This window comes from Myxocyprinus asiaticus, chromosome 4 (assembly GCF_019703515.2).
Source record: "Myxocyprinus asiaticus isolate MX2 ecotype Aquarium Trade chromosome 4, UBuf_Myxa_2, whole genome shotgun sequence".
In the NCBI taxonomy this organism is placed as follows: Eukaryota; Metazoa; Chordata; class Actinopteri; order Cypriniformes; family Catostomidae; genus Myxocyprinus; species Myxocyprinus asiaticus.
The window spans coordinates 53,056,922-53,081,261 of record NC_059347.1 but is presented as its reverse complement, the minus strand read 5'-3'; the positions used below and the strand labels follow the sequence as shown (position 1 = coordinate 53,081,261).

Below are 24,340 nucleotides of genomic sequence, written 5' to 3'. Positions count from 1 at the left end.
CATTTAATAAATTGTCATAACCATGTGTACAGTTCCCTCATTCGTGATTACCCGGGATTATTCTGTGTTTCCAAAAACTTTTATCTATTCAGCGAGTCTAACCATAGGAACCCAAGGGTATCTTTGACACATGCCATTTAGAGTCCATTGTGGGTGACTGTGAGTTTGTTTAAACTGCCATAGAATGACCACATGACCTCTGACCCCTGGGGCAGTAGACAGGCATGTCTGTTGTTCAGTGAGCCACAGGTTTTAGTCAGTGGCCCATGTCCAGGTTCTGCTTATGTTGAATTCTTAAGTGATCTATTATTGACTTGGGAGATATAAATTCAAATCTCCAGCAATGGATGCTTATGTGCTTTATTCACAGAACTGAAGGCTTTGTTTTGCCCCCCCCAAGTCTACAAATGTAGGAAGTGATTACCAATCAGACAAGCTCCAAAGAGGTCATGGACAAAGGTACGTGAGGGTCCAAAGATGACAAGGGGTGGGCTAATGACTGGGCAGACTGTGAAATTAACTGTTTTGTCTTCCTCTCTGGCCGGCGACTCGCCCGCTGTTGTTTTTCCTTTACAAGGATGGCCTCCAAGTTCCCTGAGCTTCCTGTACTGTCTGATGCGATATTCTTGTCTGGGTACACCCCTAGAGACACGTGCTTTATGGGGCATAATGGCTTTGAGCCGTTTGATGTTCTAGCACCACCGCTTTGAGACGCATGAAATCCCACTTCGCTTAGTACTATGGCTATTATTTTTTATACACACTGACAAAAATATGCAATTTCAAATTCTTTGCAATTTTGTGAAATAAGATCATGATGTGCTAAATAAAAATGTGTTTATTACCTGAATATAAAAACAAACAATTTACAGTTGAAGTCAGAAATTTACATACACCTTAGCCAAGTACATTTAAACTCAGTTTTTCACAATTCCTGATATTTAATCGTAGAAAACATTCCCTGTCTTAGGTCAGTTAGGATCACTACTTTATTTTAAGAATGTGAAATGTCAGAATAATAGTAGAGAGAATGATTTATTTCAGCTTTTATTTCTTTCATCACATTCTCAGTGGGTCAGAAGTTTACATACAATTTGTTAGTATTTGGTAGCATTGCCTTTAAATTGTTTAACTTGGGTCAAGCATTTTGGGTAGCCTTACACAAGCTTCTCACAATAAGCTGCTGGACTTCTGGCCCATTCCTCCAGACAGAACTGGTGTAACCGTATCAGGTTTGTAGGCCTCCTTGCTCGCACACGCTTTTTCAGTTCTGCCCACAAATTTTCTATCAGATTGAGGTCAGGACTTTGTGATGGCCACTCCAATACCTTGACTTTGTTGTCTTTAAACCATTTTGCCACAACATTGGAGGTATGCTTCGGGTCATTGTCCATTTGGAAGACCCATTTGCGACCAATCTTTAACTTCATGGCTGGTGTCTTAAGATGTTGCTTCAATATATACACATAATTTTCCTTCCTCATGATGCCATCTATTTTGTGAAGTGCACCAGTCCCTCCTGCAGCAAAACACCCCTACAACATGATGCTGCCACCCACATGCTTCACTGTTGGGATGGTGTTCTTCGGCTTGCAAGTCCCACCCTTTTTCCTCCAAACATAACGATGGTCATTATGGCCAAAAAATTTTTCATCAGACAAGAGGAAATTTCTCCAAAAAGTAAGATCTTTGTCCCCATGTGCACCTGCAAACTGTAGTCTGGCTTTTTTATGGTGGTTTTGGAGCACTGGCTTCTTCCTTGCTGAGCAGCCTTTCAGGTTATGTCGATATAGGACTCGTTTTACTGTGGATATAGATACTTGTCTACCTGTTTCCTCCAGCATCTTCACAAGGTTCTTTGCTGCTCTGACCCCAGCTTAGCTGGGATATGTGAAAAAAAGAATTTCACTGTATATGTGCAAACGTATAATGTGTGATAAATAAATATAATTATTAATTATTATTTGTTCTGGGATTGATTTGCACTTTTCGCACCAAACTACGTTCATCTCTAGGAGACAGAATGTGTCTCCTTCCTGAGTGGTATGATGGCTGCATGGTCCCATGGTGTTTATACTTGTGTACTATTGTTTGAACAGATGAACGTTATAATTTCAGGCATTTGGAAATTGCTCTCAAGGATAAACCAGACTTTTGGAGGTCCACAATTTTTTGAGGTCTAGGCTGATTTCTTTTGATTTTCCCATGATGTCAAGCAAAGAGGCACTGAGTATGAAGGTAGGCCTTAAAACACATCCACAGGTACACCTCCAATTCAGCACACCTCCCATCAGAATCTAACTGGCTAATTGTATAAAGGCTTGACATCATTTCTGGAATTTTCCAAGCTGCTTAAGTCACAGTTAACTTAGTATATGTAAACTTCTGACCCACTGGAATTGTGATAGTCAATTAAAAGTGAAACAATCTGTCTGTAAACAATTGTTGGAAAAATTACTCGTGTTATACACAAAGTAGATGTCCTAAATGTCCCAAATCTATAGTTGTCCCAAATCTATAGTTTGCTAATATTAAATCTGTGGATTGGTTAAAAAATGAGTTACATCTAAGTGTATGTAAAATTCTGACTTAAACTGTAAGTTATTTAAATGTAATAGTAAAGCATTCTTTCAGTATTGTCTGAGCACTCAAGAACCTCATTTTCAATAAGTATAAATAATGCTAGATATCTGTTTACCTAAAGTGCCGATTAAAAATCTTTGTATAAACAAGAAAAAAAAATAAATATTTAAAATCAGAAAAGAAAAACATTACAATCTTAACCAGAAATAAATTTCTGCAACTACTCCGGTGACTGAGCTGTCCAGCATTCACAGAGCAAAGGAAATAAATGCAAAAATAACCAGTTTGTCTTGTGGCCACATCCAAACACAAAGGTCAGCCTTGTCTTCAGACGAAAAATAGTCTCCTTCACTTAAAGGGAAGAATGAAACGAAACTTGCTCAATGAATCTTTCTAACAAACAGGCCTGTCGGTGCTGCCTGAGCCCTTGTGATTAACCCTGCGTGATGTATGCAGGTCAGTCCAGAGGGCAATCTTAAACTCTAAGACAGATTTGGGGAAAAACAGCGGTGGATTACTTTGCCGCTCAGGTGCGACTTAAAGAGTAAATACACACCTACCGAAGCACATCACCCTGCAGAAAAGCAAACAGATCAGAGTGAATGGTTTAAGCTGTGCCTTTGACAATACAACACGTTTAAATAACAATCGGCCATTGTGACAAACTGCAACAAAACATGATGATGGAGTATGTTTACATTGGCTGTTTTTGCTTGGTGTGTGATGAGAGCATTTCAGCAATCCAACCTTGTTCGTTTAGGGTGAAACATGTAACGGGGTGTTATAATGTAGTCTTAGGACATGTAAATAATGACAGTCTTGCTAAATGAGACCATGCTGTAGGGACGCGTTTAAATGGCGGTCAGCCACTTATTTATGCTTTCCTTAAAATATATATTAGCAACATGCTCAAGTATGTAAATAAAGTCAGTAATTTGCAACAATCAGTTTGAAGAAAAAGGTAAAGAGGGCCTCTGTCTTTCAAAGCCTGACTCAACTTTTGCTATATATAGACCACACACTAATCCGTTGGTCTTTAGACCCTGCGGCCAAAAGTCTCTGTGGGGGGTCCCGATGGTCTGAGAAGGCCACACTATTCACCATGTCAGTATGATGTTGCAGAACAGCCAGTGGCTTCAGTTTCTTCCAACCGAACACTCTGATGTTGTTGTCCCAGCCTGCTGTTGCTACGATCTTGCCATCGGCACGGATACGCAGCTGGGAGACCCCAGGATTGGTCAGATGACTGGAGTTGTTCATCTGTGAAGGAACACAAGTCAGGATCAGTGTTTGTTGGACAAATTAAACATCATAGATGCCACTTGAGATTGTGGGACTGTAATTAACAAATGCTTGGTATTCCTACAATTTCATAGAGGCAGTAGAGATGTAAATTGATTATCAGATGGAAAATTTATCTCACCTCATGCTAATTATCACTGCACTTGGTTATTCATCCCCAATGGCTAGAAAGTATTACTGTTTAAATGTGCGACACACAAACTATTTACCAGAAACAGATGAGCTTGTTGTTTAATGACCTGAGCGAGAGTACATTTAAATCCATAAAAAGAGAAAAAAAGCAATTCCCCTCAGCCACCTTCAGCTGATCTGATGATTGAGCTGCAAATGAACAGCTAAATAGCTGTTGAACCTGGCAGAGGAAATCCATGCGCCTCAATCATCGGCTGTAAAACATTCAAGCATGAGGGGCACAAGCGAAATGCTACGCCGATGACTATTTGGTTTGGAGTATAAGGAGGTAGGGACAGGGCGAGTTACCTTTGTCGTTTGCTGAAATCTTTGTTTGCAAAGCCCTTGTTGTTTTAGCAGTCTAGTGAATTACATTTGCATTGAAAGGTCTGGTCAACAGAGCAAGGAACCAAATGCTGCACTGCTGGCTGGCTAAAGATTACCCTTCCCTTGCTTTCTGTGATCTACAGTGGCCAAGAGACCAGATAAATCTCAGTAATGGGCAACAAAGTGACATATTATAAAGTATTACAGAGAGCTCATTATCTGTGGCCCCTCTCCTTTGAGGATATTCCTGAGGTATTTCCTGGAGAGACTTACAGGTTCTACACGTGTACTAAGTGTGTGTGTATGTGTGTATATTGTCTCTCCACAGGAGGCATCTGGTCCGAACGCTGGAATCGAACTGGACAGCGTAAAATTGACTTCATAAGCGTTGTCCAAAGAGACTAATGGCTCTCATGCGGGAGAAGACAGTGAAGAATTTGTCGGCGTGCTCCTGTTTCTGCTTGGAAAATCAGAGCCATTCGCTCCTGCATGTGGAAGAAATAAGCCAGTCAGGTATTCCCGACCAGAGCATAATGAAGAATGCACCAGGAAAACCGTCCCAAGAAAAGCCTAACATCACTCTTTTACGAAGGGAAAATATAATGTTTGGCTGTAGCATTTGTCCTATTCATAACAGAAATTTGAAAAGAGACCAAATCAGACTTCTAGAACAAAGTAGTGATGTCACCTGCAAGACACGGGCTGAAACTTTCCCACAATGGGAAAAGGAGAAACATGGTGGTGTGTTGCGGCCAAGAGGGACGGGAGAGAAAGATGAATCACTCCGAGCTAAGGCTGGTATGCCTGAACTAAACGCCCATCTGGTCCATATTACAGAGCTGATAATGATGGGTTAATGTGTCTATCTGTGTTTGTTATGATTCCCATAGTTTGTGTCAGGAAAATACATTAATTTAATTAAGAGGTCACAGCGGAGTGATAAAAAAGGTAAATTGGTGTTTATAAAGTGAGCCGTTAGGCCTGTATTGTGGAATAACCATTAGAGGACGGTGACTTACACAAAGTCCAAAATCACATAATGTTAGATTGCATTCTGCCTACTTTATCAGTACAACAACAACTTTCATTATTCCTGAAACTGATCAGAAGTGTACAAATTGCACATTAAAGGTTTTTTGTATACTGCAAATTCTGGCTATTTGAGCATGTCATCTAGGTATAGCTTGCATGCACAAAAGCACAACTTTCATGTGTATACTGTACACTATAATGAACATCTGTCAAATGTACTACAAGTAGTATGGAGTTTGAGAGTGATCATATCATTAACTTTCCTATGGAATACTTCTCCATGAGCTCAGATCCTCTACAATGAATTTCCAGACATCAAAGAGATCAGTCTTTAAGAACCATCCTTCATTTTTCTGTTTGAGTTTTGTTTCCTGATGGGGATATCATGATGGCGCCGTGGATGGCTGCCTCGGTGTGGAGCGCTTCTATTGTTTTGTTATTTTTTTTTGTTTGTCCTGTGTTTAGTAATCTTTTTTCAGTCAGTTTTACCAGAGACGAACTGCTGAACATTCAACAGCAACAGATTTTGAATATTCTGACGTTTTGACATTTTAGTCGGAGGCGCGGCTGTGTTGTTTAAACGCGTTATGAGACGCAGGCGAGGGAGACGATCAGGCGCGCTGGTCAGGCTGCCGAGCATTCATCTTGCGAATCTCCGCGCTCTCCCTAACAAAACGGATGAACTACATCTCCTCACCCGCACAAACAAGGACTTTTCAAACTCTGCTGCCTTGTGCTTCACAGAAACCTGGCTGAGTGAAGCCATTGCGGACAGCGCGTTACATCTGCCGGGCTTTCAGCTGTTCAGAGCGGATCGCATCGCGGAGTTAACGGGGAAAACGAGAGGCGGTGGAACATGCTTTTACATCAATGAAAGTTGGTGTACAGATGTAACAACGTTAAAGAAGATGCACTGTCCTAATTTGGATGCGCCCTTTATTAACTTTAAGCCTTTCTACTCGCCACGGGAGTTTTCCTCCTTTATTTTGGTGTGTATATCGCGCCAAATGCGTGTTTGAATGCCGCGCTGCAACAGCTGGCTGATCAAATCACAGACATGGAACAACAATACCCGGACTCAGTTATTATTATTCTTGGGGATTTTAACAAAGCAAACCTCACACATGAACTGCCCAAATACAAACAGCACATTACATGCCCAACCAGAGACAGAAATATACTGGATCACTGCTAAACAACAATAAAGGATGCATATCGCTCTGTTCCTAGAGCAGCTTTGGGACTATCTGATCACTGTCTGGTTCATCTTCCAACCTACAGACAGAAATTAAAATCTACTAAACCTGTATTAAGGACTGTAAAGAGATGGACCAACGAAGCAGAGCTGGAACCACAAGCCTGCTTTGACTGCACTGATTGAAGTGTTTTTGAGGCTGCAGACACCAATCTGGACGAGCTCACAGATACTGTTACATCATATATCAGTTTTTGTGAGGATATGTGCATTCCTACTAGGACTTATTTAACATTTAACAATGACAAACCATGGTTTACAGCGGAACTCAGGCAGCTTCGTCAGGCCAATGAGGATGCTTACAGAGTTGGGGATAAAGTCTTGTACAATCAGGCCAGGAACACACTGAATAAGGAAATCAGAGTGGCTAAAAGAAGATAATCTAAGAAGATGAAAAACAAGTTTTCAGCTAATGACCCTGCATCAGTGTGGAGTGGCATGAAACAACTTATGAATTACAGGACTCCTGCCCCCAACCCTGTGGTGGACCAACAACTGGCTGACGACCTGAATGTGTTCTACTGTAGATTTGAAAGGCCCAATCTCACACCCCACACCCACTCTGACCTTCACTTCACACAAACACCAACACCTCCTGCAACCTCCCTCCTCCCCCCTCCTGCTACTCAACCTGCACTTAAGATCTGTGAAGATGATGTGAGCTGCGTCTTTCGACAACAAAGGATAAGGAAAGCACAGGGCCCAGATGGCGTTTCACCTGCATGTCTTACATCCTGTGCTAACCAGCTGGCCCCCATCTTCACACAGATCTTCAATAGATCACTGGAGCAGTGTGAAGTCCCATGCTGCTTCAAACGTTCCACTATCATCCCCATCCCAAAGAAACCAAAAATCACAGGACTTAATGACTACAGACCTGTCGCCCTGATGTCTGTGGTCATGAAATCTTTTGAGAGACTGCTGTTGGCCCACCTGAAGAACATCACTGGATCCTTTCTAGATCCCCTTCAATTTGCTTATCGAGCAAACAGGTCTGTGGATGATGCAGTCAACATGGGATTGCATCATATCCTGCAACATCTGGACAGACCAGGGACATATGCAAGGATCCTTTTTGTGGACTTCAGTTCGGCTTTCAACACCATCATCCCAGCTATACTCCAGAATAAATTACACCAATTCTCTGTTCCCATGTCTATCTGTCAGTGGATTACCAGCTTTCTGATGGACAGGCAGCAGCTTGTGAGACAGGGGAAATTCACTTCCAGCACCTGTACAATCAGCACTGGTGCCCCCCAGGGATGAGTGCTCTCCCCACTACTCTTCTCCCTCTACACCAATGACTGCATCGCCAAGGACCCCTCTGTCAAGCTCCTGAAGTTTGCAGATGATACCACTGTCATCAGCCTCATCCGAGATGACGATGAGTCTGCATACAGAAGGGAGGTTAAACAGCTGGCTGTCTGGTGCAGTCAAAACAACCTTGAGCTGAACACGCTCAAAACGGTGGAGATGATTGTGGACTTTAGGGGGAACACCCCAACACTGACCCCTCTCACCATTCTAAACAGCACTGTGGCAGCAGTGGAGTCATTCAGGTTCCTGGACACTACCATCTCACAGGACCTGAAGTGGGAGACCCACATTGACTCCACTGTGAAAAAGGCCCAGCAGAGGTTGTACTTCCTTCACCAGCTGAGGAAATTCAACCTGCCACAGGTGCTGCTGATACAGTTCTACTCAGCAGTCATTGAGTCTGTCCTCTGCACTTCAATAACTGTCTGGTTTGGTTCAGCTACGAAATCAGACATCAGAAGACTACAAAGGAGAGTTCGGACTGCTGAGAGGATTATTGGTTGCCCCCTGCCCCCCTTCAAGAACTATACACTTCCAGAGTGAGGAAAAAGGCTGGAAAAATCACTCTGGACCACACTCACCCTGCCCACTACCTTTTTGAACTGTTGCCTTCTGGCCGACACTTCAGAGTTCTGAGCACCAGAACCGTCAAGCACAGGAACAGTTTTTTCCCTCAGGCTATCCATCTCATGAACAGTTAAATTGCCCCATTGAGCAATAACTATGTGCAATACACAGTTTAGTCTTTCTTATATTTATCCAACACATCCAACCTCTTCTGCCATTTCATTCCTCTGGAAACCCCCCCCCCCCAAAAAACATTTGCACTGTACATAACAGATTTGTATTTACACTGTACATAACAGATTGTATTAGATTTGCACTACCCATGTGTATGTGTGTATGTATGTGTGTGTCTGTACGTATGTGTATAATAATTTTTAATTTTTTATTATTATCTATGTCTTGCTGCTGTTTTTTGTATTGTATTTGTATTGTTGTACACTGGAAGCTCCTGTCACCAAGACAAATTCCTTGTATGTGTAAGCATACTTGGCAATAAAGCTCATTCTGATTCTGATATGTAACAAAAGGTCATCTATGCACGCACTGTACATATACTGTACATGCCAGTTCTGTTGACGATTAGCCAAAAACAAATCTCAAAATGCCTTAACTCACCTCAGGCCAAGTGGTGGACTGGAGGTTAAGACATTTAAATGGTTAGTACTTTAAAAGGCTAATTAAAAAATAACAATTTTTGGTTTTTGGCAGAAAATTAATGGATCAAAAGTGTACAAAGACATTTCACTGTTTTTGTTTTTGTTAAACAAAGGCCAATTAAGAAGCTAACTACTTGCAATTTTTGGCAGCAATGCAACAGAACAACTGCGATGACTTCACCGTCACCATCACCATCTTCACTAAATGAAGGCCATTAAAAAGCCAACCATGTTTGGCAGAAATGCAACAGGACAAATGTTTGTGATGACTTGAACATTTTGAGCTTTGGTTAAGCTACACAGATGCCAGTTAAAAAGTAACTGCAATCGTTTTTTGGCAGTAACGCAATGGAACGAAAGTGTTTAAAGTCTTAGGATACTCGAAGATTTAGACATTTCCTTGGTTACACTACATGAAAGCCAATCAAACAGCTCACTATGTTACATTTTTGTCTGCAATGCAACGGGACGAGCAGCACATTGAGCTTATGAAGTTTCCTTGGTTAAACTACACTAAGGCCAATTAAAAAGTTAAATGCGACGCAAATTTAAATGCAATTGAGTTTTGGCAACAATGGGACAGGATGAAAGTGTGCGATGACTTGAAACACACTTGTAGGTTAAGACATTTCACAGTTTTTGCTAAACAAAAGCCAAATAAAAAGCTAACTATGTGCATATTTTGGCAGCAATGTAATGGAGCAACTGTGCGATGACTTGAAACAAACTTGGAGGTCAAGAATTTTCTTTGGTTAACCTTAACGAAAGCCTTTTGGCAGCAATGCAACATAACTTAAGACGTTTCTTTCGTTAAGCTACAAGAAGGTTAATTAATAAGGTAACTGCATTGGATTTTTGGCAGAAATCTAACAATACAAAAGTGTGCGATGACTTGCAGGACTTAACGTTTCTTTGGTTACTAAATGAAGGCCAATTAAAAAGTTAAAAACAATTGATTTTTGGCAGCAATGCAACAGGACCAAAGTTTGCAAAGACTTGCTGCTCACTGGAGGTTAAGACATTTATAATAATTATAATTGTATTTATTTATCACATGTTATACATTTGCACATATACAGTGAAATTCTTTTTTTTTTTTTTTCACATATCCCAGCTAAGCTGGGGTCAGAGTGCAAGATCAGCCATGATACAGCGCCCCTGGAGCAGATAGGGTCAAGGGCCTTGCTCAAGGGCCCAACAGTGGCATCTTGGCAGTACTGGGGCTTGAACCCCCGACCTTCTGATCAGTAACCAAGAGCCTTAACCGCTGAGCCACAACTGTCCCATTTCACTGGTTTTGCAAATTTAAGACCAAATAAAAAGCTAACAATCGCAATTCTTTGCAGCAATGCAACGGATGATGATGACTTGCAACATACTCCAAGAAGGAGGTTAAAAGTTTCTTTGGTTACACTACAAGAAAGCCAATTAAAAAGCAAACTGCGATACATTTTTGGCAGCAACGCAACAGGACTTAAGAAGTTTCCTTGGTTAAGCTACATAATGGCCAATTAAAAAGGTAACTACATTGGATTTTTGGCAGCAATACAAAACCATGATGACTTATGACTTTTTGCACACTTTTTCTAGTTTACAATACACTAAGGCCATTCAAAAAGATACATACACCCGGTTTTTGGCAGCACTACAACAGGATGAAAGTGTGCAATGACATGCACCACCCTCAGAGTTTGAGAAATGTTCACTGTTTTCACTAAACAAAGGCCATTAAAAGCTAATTGGGTTAAATTTTAGCAGTGGTGCAATGGAATGACTGCAATGACTTGCAACACTTGGAGGTTAAGACATATCTTTAGTTACTACATGAAGGCCAATTAAGAAGCAAACTGTGATCGATTATTTTAGAAATGCAACGAGGCACGAGTGTGTGATTACTTGCTTAACCCTGAGCTTAAAGGGATAATTTACCCAAAAATGAAAATTCTCTCATCATTTACTCACCCTCATGCCATCCCAGATGTGTATGACTTTCTTTCTTCTGCTGAACACAAATTAAGATTTTTAGATGAATAACTCAGCTCTGTAGGTCCATACAATGCAAGTGAATGGTCGCCAAAACTTTGAAGCTCCAAAAAGCACATGAAGGTAGCATAAAAGTAATCCATAAGACTTCAGTGGTTTAACTAATGTCTTCAGTAGCAATACGTAAGGTGACGGTGACAAACAGATCAATATTTATGTCCTTTTTTACTATAAATTTTACTCCTTGCCCAGTAAGTGGCGATATGTACCAAGAATGGGAATCGCCAAGAACAAAAGAAGAATGTGAATGTAAAAGTGGAGATTTACAGTAAAAAGGGCTTAAATACTGATCTGTTTCTCACCCACACCTATTGTATCGTTTCTGAAGACATGAATTTAACCACTGGAGTCCTATGGATGACTTTTATGCTGCCTTTATGTGCTTTCTGGAGCTTCAAAGTTTTGGTCACCATTCACTTGTATTGTATGGACCTACAGAGCTGAGATATACTTCTTAAAATGTTTTGGCAGCAATTTAACAAATAATATACAATGTCTTTCTGCACATTTGGAGGTCAAGACGTTTCCTTGGTTACAGTACACAAAGGCCAATTAAAAAGGTAAGTGCAATCGATTTTTGGCAGCAAAGCAACGAGATGTTCAAAGTGTGTGATGACGTAGAGCACCTATGTAACTCTCATCGGCCTTGACCTGGCAGGCAGAACTAACTTTACAATGATCCATTGAAACCAGTTATCATCACTTGTCCACTTGAGCCTGACATTCCAGTACAGGCTAGGGGTGCATTTGCCTCTGACAGTGTTTTAGGACACACCCCTTTTCCTATTAATCTTGCAACAAATTATGACTTTTTGAAATTTACACTACCCAGTTTCAAGCTACACAGGTGTATGCACTTGAGCAAAATGTCTAGTTGCATTTTCATGTAAAAAGTTATATCTATGCCTGTTATTTTTGATACCAACAAAGGACTTTCAGTGGGAATTTACTAGCCATTCCACTTCCCCATTCCAGAACACCCCTTGATAGGAGAGCCTGATCCATCCACTGGGGTGTTGACAGATGCTGGATACCTGAATCAGGGAGCCCGGTCTGGTGCATGGGTAGGGGAAAGGAGGGCCGTTTAATTGAGGAGGGCGGTAGGAATGCAGGGACTGAATGTGAAGAGATGGGGAGATCCACCTGTGAGTGCTGTCAGCACTTTTCAAACAGCATGCACAGACAGCCATGCCTGATTTACACTAATCTTCATGCACACACGCACACCAACCATCGCAGTCTTTAGGATCTTGTCTGTCTACATCTGTCAATAGAAAGGAGCCCAGCCAACCACCCATAGCTTGTCAAAAGCTGAACCAACATCTTCCTTTTAGGCATCACACAGATATACTGCTGCAATCACACATGCAAAGTGATACGCAAGCTTAATTACTCTTAGTCAACCCTGTGACAAATGCGGCTGCTAAATTCCACCACCATGGCTTTCATATCTGTGAGCTAGTGTTAAAGGCGAGCAGCCCAGGGTGAATCGTAGTTTATCTGTGCTTAATAAAAAAAATAAAACAAAACGTTTCCTGTCCTTCACCTCTGTTGCAGCTTTTGCAGGGTTCAACAATAAAGACGGCCCAATGGCCCGGGGCAAGTGTGAGAGAGTTTCAGGCCAGTTGACAGAACCGTCACTTGCACTTTTCAAGTTGCCAAGTTGTGACTACTTCACGTGTTTATTGATCATGTACATGTTTTTTATGCCTTGCAAATGTGCACATTTGGATTTCTGTGGTGTTTTGAACTTTTTTGCAGTGATACCAAGATAATGTTATCTAGTTGATTTACACAGATGTCAGATTTGTTGAAATTGCGAGAATTAATTCTGATAGTCTTGGTAGCATTGGTTAGAACTGGTTGAAAATGATTAAATCAGTACTGTTTATTAGAAATGTAACATTTAATGAAACATATACTAAAAATATATAGTTAAAGGGTTAGTTCACCCAAAAATTAAAATTCTTTCATCTTTTACTCACCCTCGTGCCATTCCAGATGTGTATGACTTTCTTTCTTCTGCAGAACATAAACAAAGATTTTTAGAAGAATATTTCAGCTCTGTAGGTCCATACAATGCAAGTGAATGGTGGCCAGACCAAAGCTCTAAAATAAAGCAGATAAAGGCAACACTGAAGTAATCCATAAATCTCCAGTGGGTTAATCAATGCTATCTGAAGCAATCCAATCCATTTTGGGTGAGAACAGACCAAAATATAACTCTTTTTCACTATAAATCTTGACAGCAGTCTCCTTGGCGACCATGATTTCAAGCTCGATTATACTTCCTATAATGGCCTCTAGCATTCTGCGCATGTGTCAAGCACTAGGAAGTGTAATCAAGCTTGAAATCGTGATCGTGCCTAAAGACTGCTTAAGCAAGATGTACAGTGAAAAAGGAGTTATGTTTTGGTCTGTTCTCACCCAAAACTGATTGGATCACTTCAGAATACATTGATTAAACAACTGGAGTCCAATGGATTACTTTAATGTTGCCTTTGTGCGCTCTTTGGACCTTCTGAGTTCTGGCCACCATTCAATTGCATTGAAATTACCTACAGAGCTGAAACATTCTTCTAAAAATCTTTGTGTTCAGCAGAAGGAAGTCACACACATTTAGGAAAGGAATGAGGGTGAGTAAATGATCAGAGAATTGTAATTTTTGGGTGAACTATCCCTTTAACCATTACCATCAGTTAACCACATTAGTTAACATGAATTAACAATGAACAATAACATAACACTTCAACACAGTACTAATATATCTTTTTCAACTAAAGGTGCACGTAAACATTAGTTAATGCATTATAAACTAACAATAAACAACAGTATTTTAAAACATTATTATTAAACAAGATCAATACATTTTGTAAAAAAAAATATTGTTCATTGTTAGTTTATAATAAATGCATTTACTAATCTTATGGAATAGAACTTTATTGTAAAATTTTACCCAAATCACTGATCTTTTGCACTGTATCATTTTCCAGCAGAAGTGTGTTAATTAATGGTATTACATCATGTAATTACACTACAGATTTATTTAAAAATAAATAAATAAATTATAATTATAAAAATAATAAAAATGTACTGAATACACAAAAATATTTCTGAAAGATAAAATATAGCTAATAGTATATAAATAAAATAGCTAATAAAAATAGCTATTTATTGGGGTGTCCAGTGAACATGTTGGCAGGGCAAGTAAAAATCTGGCCTGACAGGGCAAGCAGTAAAAATTCTTATTGTTTAGCCTTGCTTCCTTTAGGACTACTGTCAGTTTCCCTGCAGCACACTGAAGCTCACAGGTTTCCCTTCTCCACAGCATCTGCATTTCAGCAGCATGTTATGGTTTGGACAGTGAAGTCTCGGGCCTTGTTGCTCCATCACTTCTCAGCCTTTCGTAGAGCCTCCCACTGTGAACTACTGTTACTTTTATTGCAGATGTGTTTTTTGTTTGGTTAGCAGCCTGCGAGGTTTTGATGTTTTTATTACCTCTCGCGGGTCGTTCATCAAGTGAGCGAGCAGGCTAAGCAAGAGGAGCAGCCACCCAGCAGATACCCCCAGTGCTACCGCCACACAAAAATACTTCTGTAGGAAGAGCTCGCAGCGGCTGTCTGGACGTCACACTGCGCTGCACTCAGGGGTTATTTAAAAGCCCCAGCAGACTCCTTTTCCAAGCCCTCTTTTTTAAAAAGCCCTCCCCTCCGAGAATTACATTCTAAATAATTTTTTTTTCAACATGCAAAATAAATTAAACTGTTCATATAGTGCCTATTTTGAGAAATTATGAATAAATGCTTCTGCAGTATTATTGCAGATTAATTTTTCACGCCAGACAAAACAGGGAGGAAGGTTTGGGGATAATTCTAATTCATCCATTCATCTGTAAAAGACTCTGGAAAGAACAACAATCCCAGCACAGGGCTGGAGTGTTGTAAATAAGAGCCTTTCCATGCAGATTTTCAGGACGAATGTGAAATATTGAATCTGAAAGACCTGAAATCAGCAGAGAGTATGGCCGCTAATGAGGCATTACATTTCAGATGAGTAAAGTGTTATGCAAGATAAAACACTGCTCTGGTGAGATCTCATTTTTGTAAAGAATGTTGTATAAATGTAATTATAAAAGCGTATACATGTGCAGAGTATTGTGGCGCAGAGTAAAGCTACACCATGACATCACAATGTGGCAAAGAGTTGCCAATCTAAAGTAAAAGAGAGCCTGATTTATCACCCGGCATGCCAAATACTTTCCAAGTGTATCAGGTGGTGTGTGTTTTTATGGCCATGTACACACTGCAGATAAATGCAATTGTCACTTCTCTTCTGAGTGTTTAAATGGTCAGTTCACCTATGAATGACACTTATCTTCATGTCGGTTCCAAACCTGTATGACTTTCTTTCTTCCATGTAACACAAGAGGAAACATTTTGAAGACTGCTGATGCTAGTCTTTTCTCCATACAATGAAAGTGAATGGTGACTAACATTCAGCCTAACTTCCTGTGTTCCATAGAAGGAAGAAAGTTATACAAGTTTGGAACAACATGAGGGTGAGCAAATGATTTACAACCAAACTTTTTCAGAATTTTCATTTTTGGGTTAAATATCCATTTAATCCTGTTCTGTACACACAAAGCTCTTCTATTTAAGGGAGTGACAACCACATTCTACAACTGAATTCTTCCCTGAAAAAACTCAGGTAGTGAAAGCCGAATTTTCATAAAATCTGTATAGAGTGCACAGAACCATACCTGCCAACACTCCAGATTTTACCGGGTTTCTCCTGTTTTTCCACTCCTCCTTCCGCTGTCCTCCCGATTTACAGTTTCTCCCAATAAACTTACGATTTTCCGCAACCACACTTTGATACATAAGGGATCGTCCCGTATTTAAATAGGAAATGATGCATCCCGTATCGAATCAATATGGGATGAGATTTGTCCCGTAAACTGGTCAGATGGCATCAGATTCAAAATCGTTCCAGATCATTAATTTAACATTGAAATAAGTTGGAAATCTTTCATAGTGGGTAAGGGGTCATCTGACAAGTCCACACTTTGTGCTGAAACATGTTAAATGTGTGGAGGGTGTGGTAAGGGACCATCTGAAAAGTCCACACATTGTGCTGAAACTGTAGATTTTTTTTTATTGAAAAACAGAAGGTTCAACATAAATGTTCAATAAGATATAAAACAAAATTACACAGATCAATCAATGTATGAATACAATCACTGAGTCATAAAGACAAGTACAGGTGAAGGAAAAAATAAATAATTAAAATAAAGTAAATAAGAAAAAAGATAGAAAAAACATAAAATATATATAAACCAACACAGATGTATGCATAAAGAAGATAAAGAAGATAAATAATAAATAATTTTTTATAAATCATGGGTCAGGAAAGTTCTCAGCATATAATAAAGGATATACACTTTAGTGGTCGACCGATATACAGCCGAGGCCAATAAATTGGCAGATATTCGGACTTTTTTTAATTATCGGCATCGGCCGATACATTTTCCTGTTTGGCCGATTTGTTTCTTGAGGGCACCGAAAATCGCCTGCTTGCATGTGAAGTGAGACATGTAAATGACCGGTCATGGATCATTTTGTTGTTATGTGCCATTGTGTTACTAAAATAATAGACCAGTGTGCAACACAGTGTTATTCAAACGTTAAAGTGCTCACCTGTTTCATTCTCCTTCTCTCTCCTCAACAGTTCCCTGTAACTTTTAACTGTCTTGTCTAATGATAAAAAGGCAATTATCAATAAAAATAATATCATATACTTTCTGCAAATATATGCATATCTTGTTATATAGATGTAATAAACAAACCTCACAAAACTTGAGCAGATCAGCATCCTGGAGTGCTCATTTATTTACCTCTAAAGCACGTATTCTATCAGCCTCTCCTCAGCAGTTCCCTGTCACTTTTAACTTTCTTTTCTAATGATAAAAGGCAAATATTAACAAAACTTCTATTATATATCGTTTGCAAATATGCAGATTTCTAGTTTAAACAGATGTAATTTACGAACCTCACGAAAATCCAGCATTTTCTTCACGTCGAGCGCTCATGTAATATCTTCCTCTGAAGCACGTATTCTATCAGCTAGAATCAGAACTTCAGGATCAGGATCCAAAGTTCCTCTGATTCACAAATAATGACAGTCACTCCTTGACAATCCAAGCAGGCGATCCAGGCCGTTTAAACTGTCAGGAGATTGTTGCTCGCCACAGATTTAATATTAGCAAACTATAGTTTTGTCATGTCGTTTAGGAGACCTACTTTGTGCATGACAGATTGTTTCACTTTTAATTGACTATATCACAATTCCAGTGGGTCAGAAGTTTACATACACTAAGTTAACTCTGCCTTTAAGCAGCTTGGAAAATTCCAGAAAATAATGTCAAGCCTTTAGACAATTAGCTTCTGATAGGAGGTGTACTGAATTGGAGGTGTACCTGTGGATGTATTTTAAGGCCTACCTTCAAACTCAGTGCCTCTTTGCTTGACATCATGGAAAAATCAAAAGAAATCAGCCAAGACCTCAGAAAGAAATTGTGGACCTCCACAAGTCTGGTTCATCCTTGGGAGCAATTTCCAAATGCCTGAAGAAACCACGTTCATCTGTGCAAACAATAGTAAGCAAGTATAAACACCATAGGACCACGCAGCCATCATACTGCTCAGGAAAGAGACGCCTTCTGTCTCCTATGATGAACGTAGTTTGGTGCGAAAAGTGCGAATCAATCGCAGAACAACAGCAAAGTACCTTGTGAAGATGCTGGAGGAAACAGATAGTCAAGTATCTATATCCACAGTAAAACAAGACCTATATCAACATAACCTGAAAGGCTGCTCAGCAAGGAAGAAGCCACTGCTCCAAAACCACCATAAAAAAGCCAGACTACAGTTTGCAAGTGCACGTGGGTACAGAGGTCTTACTTTTTGGAGAAATGTCCTCTGGTCTAATGAAATAAAAATGTAACTGTTTGGCCATAATGAACATCTTTATGTTTGAAGGAAAAATGGTGAGGCTTGCAAGCCAAAGAACACCATCCCAACCGTGAAGCATGGGGGTGGCAGTATCATATTGTGGGGGTGCTTTGCTGCAGGAGGGATTGGCGCACTTCACAAAACAGATGGCATCAAGAGGAAGGAAAATTATGTGTATATATTGAAGCAACATCTCAAGACATCAGCCAGGAAGTTAAAGCTCGGTCGCAAATGGGTCTTCAAATGGACAATGACCCCAAGCATACCTCCAAATTTGTGGCAAAATGGCTTAAGGACAACAAAGTCAAGGTATTGAAGTGACCATCACAAAGCCCTGACCTCAATCTGATAGAAAATGTGTGGCAGAACTGAAAAAGCATGTGTGAGCAAGGAGGCCTACAAACCTGACTCAGTTACACCAGTTCTGTCTGAAAGAATGGGCCAAAATTCCAGCAACTTATTGTGAGAAGTTTGTGGAAGGCTACCCAAAAGGTTTGGCCCAAGTTAAACAAATTAAAGGCAATGCTACTAAATACTAACAAAGTGTATGTAAACTTCTAACCCACTGGGAATGTGATGAAAGAAATAAAAGCTGAAATAAATAATTCTCTACTATTATTCTGACATTTAGCTGGCCTAAGACAGGGAATGTTTTCTATAATTAAATGTCAGGAATTGTGAAAAACTGAGTTTAAATGCATTTGGCTAAGGTATATGTAAACTTCTGAATTCAACTGTAAATGCATTTGTTCCTCCCTAAACATCACAGAGTGTATATGGACTGTGTGAATGTATATAGCAGGGTACGCAAGATTGTGTGAGTTGTGGCTTTTCTGACCTGAAGGACTTGCTGGTTGTCAAGTGTCCAGGAGTGGAGAATCTTCTCTGAAGACCCTGAAATGCCTTTCTGCCTGTGTAAGTCAACGTCTAGACACATGACTGGCTCAGGATGGGCCTTCAGACAGCTAAACGGACGCCGATTGGAAACATCCCATAACACCAGAGAGCCATCTTCATAACCAGCACACAGAACCGGACCAGAATCTGCCTACAGAGAGAGAGACAGACAGAGGAAGGACAATGTAACACTGTGAGAGATGGAGTTGGAAAGAGAAGGAAAGGAATGTGGGAATAATTAAAGGGACAGTTCACCCAAAAATGAAAATGAAAAACTCATTGTTAGGTTAGGCAGTTTGTTAGTCTCAATCACCTTTCACTTGCATTGCATCTTTTTTCATACAACTAAAGCGAATGGTGACTGAGGCTAACATTCTACCTAACGTCCTCTCGTGTTTTTTCTGAATAAAGTACAGTCAGTCCTATTGGTTTGGAACAACAGCAGTGTGAGTAATGGTGACAGAATTCTCATCAATGAGAATTCAACTATCTCTTTAAGGGGAAGGTAGAAAGAGAGTAACAGATCAACACAAGCTAATGGTAGCAGTGTTTATCAGAGGTTATCTGGCTGCTCGTGCTGTAATGAACCACAGCATTAATCATCTGATGCTGCCATCGGCCAATCACAGCACACCTCACTATATGCTTCATGTGTGTCTTCTACAGCTCTAGTGTGAAAGACTAAACACACACACACTAAGGCATACCTTAGAGAATACAATGATAACAAGATGAGAGAGGAGGGACATTATTTGGCAAAGAGTGGCGGAATGGGATAAAAAAAATATCCTTTCGAACTTTACAAGTGTCATCCACACAAATCGCTATTCCCAACACATATACATTTTGTAGGGCTGGGAATTGATTCAATTTTTTTAACTAATTAATCCTGATTAATCTGCAATTAAATTATGGTACATGATACATTACAACAAACATTAAAACAATCATCATAAATGATTTAATTGAAATAAATGATGAATATGTACATGTTCAGGTTTTTTTTTTTTGTTTAGTTTTTTTGTGGATAGAGTTAATTAGACAATTTTACAGGTTTTAATCTTTGACAGGGACTTAAAACAAAATGTTTTCCATTTCGGTTCGTTCTGAGCAAAAACTCTATTTTTTCGCTCCGGTTCAAAAGTCCCGCAGCCTCCTTTCCAAATGGTTACCAGTTAGAACAAAATAAAAGAACGGTTAATAATGTTCTTCTTAAAATGACAGTACTCTACACTAAGGGGTGGGTGAAATACCAATTGCAGCATACCAATTGAAGAGAAGCAAGCAATCTTGTCTGAAAAAAACTCAAAATAAGCCAAAAATCATTACAAGCATACAGTTAATTAACAGTTAAGTAACATTTTAAAGATCTGCTTCTGAGTCAAAACCCGGCAGCATAAAATCTGTATTAATGTATCATATCTAACAATAATTCAGTGAAGACTTGGAAACAACTGAGAAATGTACTTTTTACATCTAATAACGTTTTCCTTGTATCTGAAATAGCCATGCATGTATATGTAGTAATTATACATAGTTGTTAAAAAAGGTCTTCATTTCGAGAATGTGACATCCACAACGGACAATTAGGCAAAGAAATTTGTGATGCAGCAGTTTCCTTCAGGTTCCTTCAGTTGCCTTCGGGCAACATGAAGTGGTATAGTTCCAAAAATATACTGGGATAAACCCTTTGGCCTTTAGTTTCATGAAAAAAATATTGGAACAAAATTAACCGGTTATAACCGGTTTCCAGCATTTAAAAGTAAAGTTTTCACTCTGGAACAACTGAAAATCACTTTGTTCTGGTTTTCAGTTACGTTCTGCTAAAAATTTAGTTTGTTTTCTGTTTTCATTCCTTGAACTGTTTTTAGTCCCTGATCTTTGATACAAGTATGCAGTATGTATACATGCCATAAAATCAGTGGACAAAATCTGACGTTTTCCAGTGGACTTTAATAATTGGATCAAATTGGCAGATTCATGTCAAACTTTATTGGCAAGAGAAACTTAAGTGTACATTTCCAATGCATTATTAGACACTATACATACAGATATAAAACATATTGAATGCTGAATTAATTTGCTGAAGTTTAATATCTCAAAACTGTTATTTTCTCTGGCTGCCGTTCAGTCTCTACAAGTAGGTACAGTTGAAGTCAGAAGTTTACATACACCTTAGCCAAATACATTTAAACTCAGTTTATCACAATTCCTGACATTTAATTGTAGAAAGCCTTCCCTGTCTTAGGTCAGTTAGGATCACTATTTTATTTTAAGAATGTGAAATGTCAGAATAATAGTATAGAGAATGATTTATTTCAGCTTTTATTTCTTTCATCACATTCCCAGTGGGTCAGAAGTTTACATACACTTTGTTAGTATTTGGTAGCATTGCCTTTAAAATGTTTAACTTGGGTCAAACATTTTGGGTAGCCTTCCACAAACTTCTCACAATAAGTTGCTGGAATTTTGGCCCATTCCTCCAGACAGAGCTGGTGTAACTGAGTAAGGTTTGTAGGCCTCCTTGCTCGCACACGCTTTTTCAGTTCTGTACACAAATTTTCTATCGGATTGAGGTCAGGGCTTTGTGATGGCCACTCCAATACCTTGACTTTGTTGTCCTTAAGCCATTTTGCCACAACTTTGCTGATATGCTTGGGGTCATTGTCCATTTGGAAGACCCAATTGCGACTGAGCTTTAACTTCCTGGCTGATGTCTTGAGATGTTGCTTCAATATATCCACATAATTTTACTTCCTCATGATGTCATCTATTTTGTGAAGTTCACCAGTCACTCCTGTAGCAAAGTACCCTGTGGTGATGGGGCGTGGTCATGTATCTCGTTACCTGGGTTATCATTATCTCTAACACCTGTTTCTCGTTGTAGTGATGGCGGAGGGAGACATAAAAAGGCGCACAAGGTATCAGAGTGACAGAGAGAGACCAGAGAAAGACTGTTCCTGTGTGTGTGCGCATGACAAGTATTGTTGACTCGTATGTGTGTGATTTCTTGGCCACTGAGTGACTTTTTGTTAAGTTTTGTGAACGACATTGAAGAGTAATACAAAATACTCACGTTGACAGTTCACTGCCTCCTGACTCCTTCCTTGCCCAGATTGCGAACCCGCTACAGTGGTGCCAAATCTGGGAAAATTTTGAGGAAATTACATTGTCATGGAATCTTCACCGCTGGACGAAGTCATCAAGTCCTTCGCCGGCATCCAGCAAGTTATGCCTGGAGCAGGAACAGCGTTTCCAACTCCTGCTCCAGGCTCAAGTGGAGGACCAGCAGGTATTCGGAGCCTGATCAACAGAGAGGGGGCTGCCGCTGCAAACCCGGAGACCCCATCACCAGTGATCCTTATCAAAATGGGGCCAGGTGATAATCCCGAGGCCTACCTCGACCTCTTTGAGAAGACAGCTGAGGTGTGGAGCCTCAGCCTCCTCAATTATCGAAATCTGAAGAAGGCCATCGTGCAACGGGTTGGCTGTAGTCCTGAACAGAGCCGCCAGCGTTTCAGGTCCCTGAAGTTTGGGAAACTGCCTGTTTGCTTTTGCACAAAAGCTCTGGGATGCCTGCCGGAAATGGTTGCTGGCTGAGGGAGCCCAAGGCACCGTGGAGATCATCGACCTGGTGACACTGGAACAATTCATCTCCCAGCTTCCTCTGGAGATGGTAGAGTGGGTCCAGTGCCACCGCCCGGCATCGCTGGAGGAGGCCGTCCAGCTGGTCAAGGACTACATAGCGGCGTTTCTAGGAGGCAGCAAACAAGAGACTCTCCCTTCTCTTTCTTCTCTCTCTCTCCCCTGCATCTGACAGGGGAGTGGCACGTCAAATTTACCATCTCAAGCTCCTAAAATCATGGAGGGAGGCGGTCCCTGTGGCCTTGGTGACGGTAGTACCAGAGAGGGCGGAGCTTGGGCCGGAGGTGACTCTCAAACCTAATTCATTCACCCTGGTCCCGTCGCAGCTCACGGACGTGAACAAGTTGCAAGCTGAATTCGCAGATGTGTTCTCACATCTCCCCGGTCGCACAAACCTTATAGAACACCATATCGAGACCACCCTGGGGGTGGTGGTTTTAGCAGCCCCTATCGCCTTCCTGAACACAAGAAAAGGTTGTTCAGGAAGAATTGGAGGCAATGCTCGAGATGGGCGTAATAGAAGAGTCGCACAGCGATTGGGCCAGCCCGGTGGTTCTGGTACCTAAGAGCAACGGGACGGTCTGGTTCTGTGTATGCTAATCGCAAAGAGAACACGGTGTCCAAATTTGACGTGTACTCAATGCCTCAGATTGACGAGTTGCTCGATCGGTTGGGCGTGGCTCAATTTTATTCGACACTGGACTTAACAAAGGGTTATTGGCAGATCCCTTTTTCAACATCGTTCGGCTTACACCAATTTGTGACCCTTCCGTTCAGTTTGTTCGGGGGCCCCGCCACGTTCCAGCATCTCATGGATAAAGTTGTCAGACCACATACAGCATATGCCGCCACATATTTAGACGATATTATTATTTAAAGTAATGACTGGAGGCGGCATATGCAATGTCTGAGAGCTGTCCTGAGGTCGCTGTGATGGGCGGGACTCACGGCCAACCCGAAGAAGTGCACAATTGGGCAGGTGGAAGTTTGGTATCTGGGGTTCCACTTGGGCCATGGGCAGGTGCGTCCCCAGGTTAACAAAATCGCAGCGATTGTGGCCTGTCCAAGGCCCAAAACCAAAAAGGACGTGAGACCGTTTCTGGGGCTGGATGGCTACTACCGAAGGTTTGTGCCTAGTTACTCTGACGTCATCAGCCCGCTGACTGATCTTAATAGAAAAGGGGCCTCCGATCCAGTCCAGTGGACTGAGTCGTGCCAACAGGCTTTCCTAAAAATAAAATCCACGCTTTGTGGGGGGCCTCTTTTACATGCTCCTAATTTCTCAATCCCCTTTATTTTGCAAATGGATGCATCTGACAGAGGTCTGGGGGCGGTGCTCTCGCAGGAGGTGGAGGAGCGACCAGTGCTGTACATTAGTTGTAAGATCTCGCTGAGAGAGACTAAGTACAGCACTGTGGAGAAGGAGTGTCTAGCGATCAAGTGGGCCATCCTCACTCTCCGCTACTACCTGCCGGGGTGGGCCTTCACCCTTAGTTCAGACCACGCCCCACTCCAGTGGCTCCACCGCATGAAGG

At 40.8% G+C, this 24,340-nt stretch overlaps 1 protein-coding gene across 4 annotated transcripts in view; it reads right to left on the bottom strand.

Moving 5' to 3' along the window:
- Positions 1–823: 823 nt before the first annotated feature.
- Positions 824–24,340, bottom strand: part of LOC127440235 (guanine nucleotide-binding protein subunit beta-like protein 1) — a 65,583-nt gene continuing 42,066 nt past the window's right edge. For all 4 annotated transcript variants that reach the window (XM_051696737.1, XM_051696736.1, XM_051696739.1 and 1 more), the window contains 2 exons: positions 19,102–19,311; positions 824–3,843 (listed from right to left, as the gene is read on the bottom strand). In XM_051696737.1, coding sequence (XP_051552697.1) covers positions 3,577–3,843; positions 19,102–19,311 — 477 coding nt within the window. In that variant the 3' untranslated portion in view covers positions 824–3,576. The remainder of the gene's footprint in view (positions 3,844–19,101; positions 19,312–24,340) is intronic.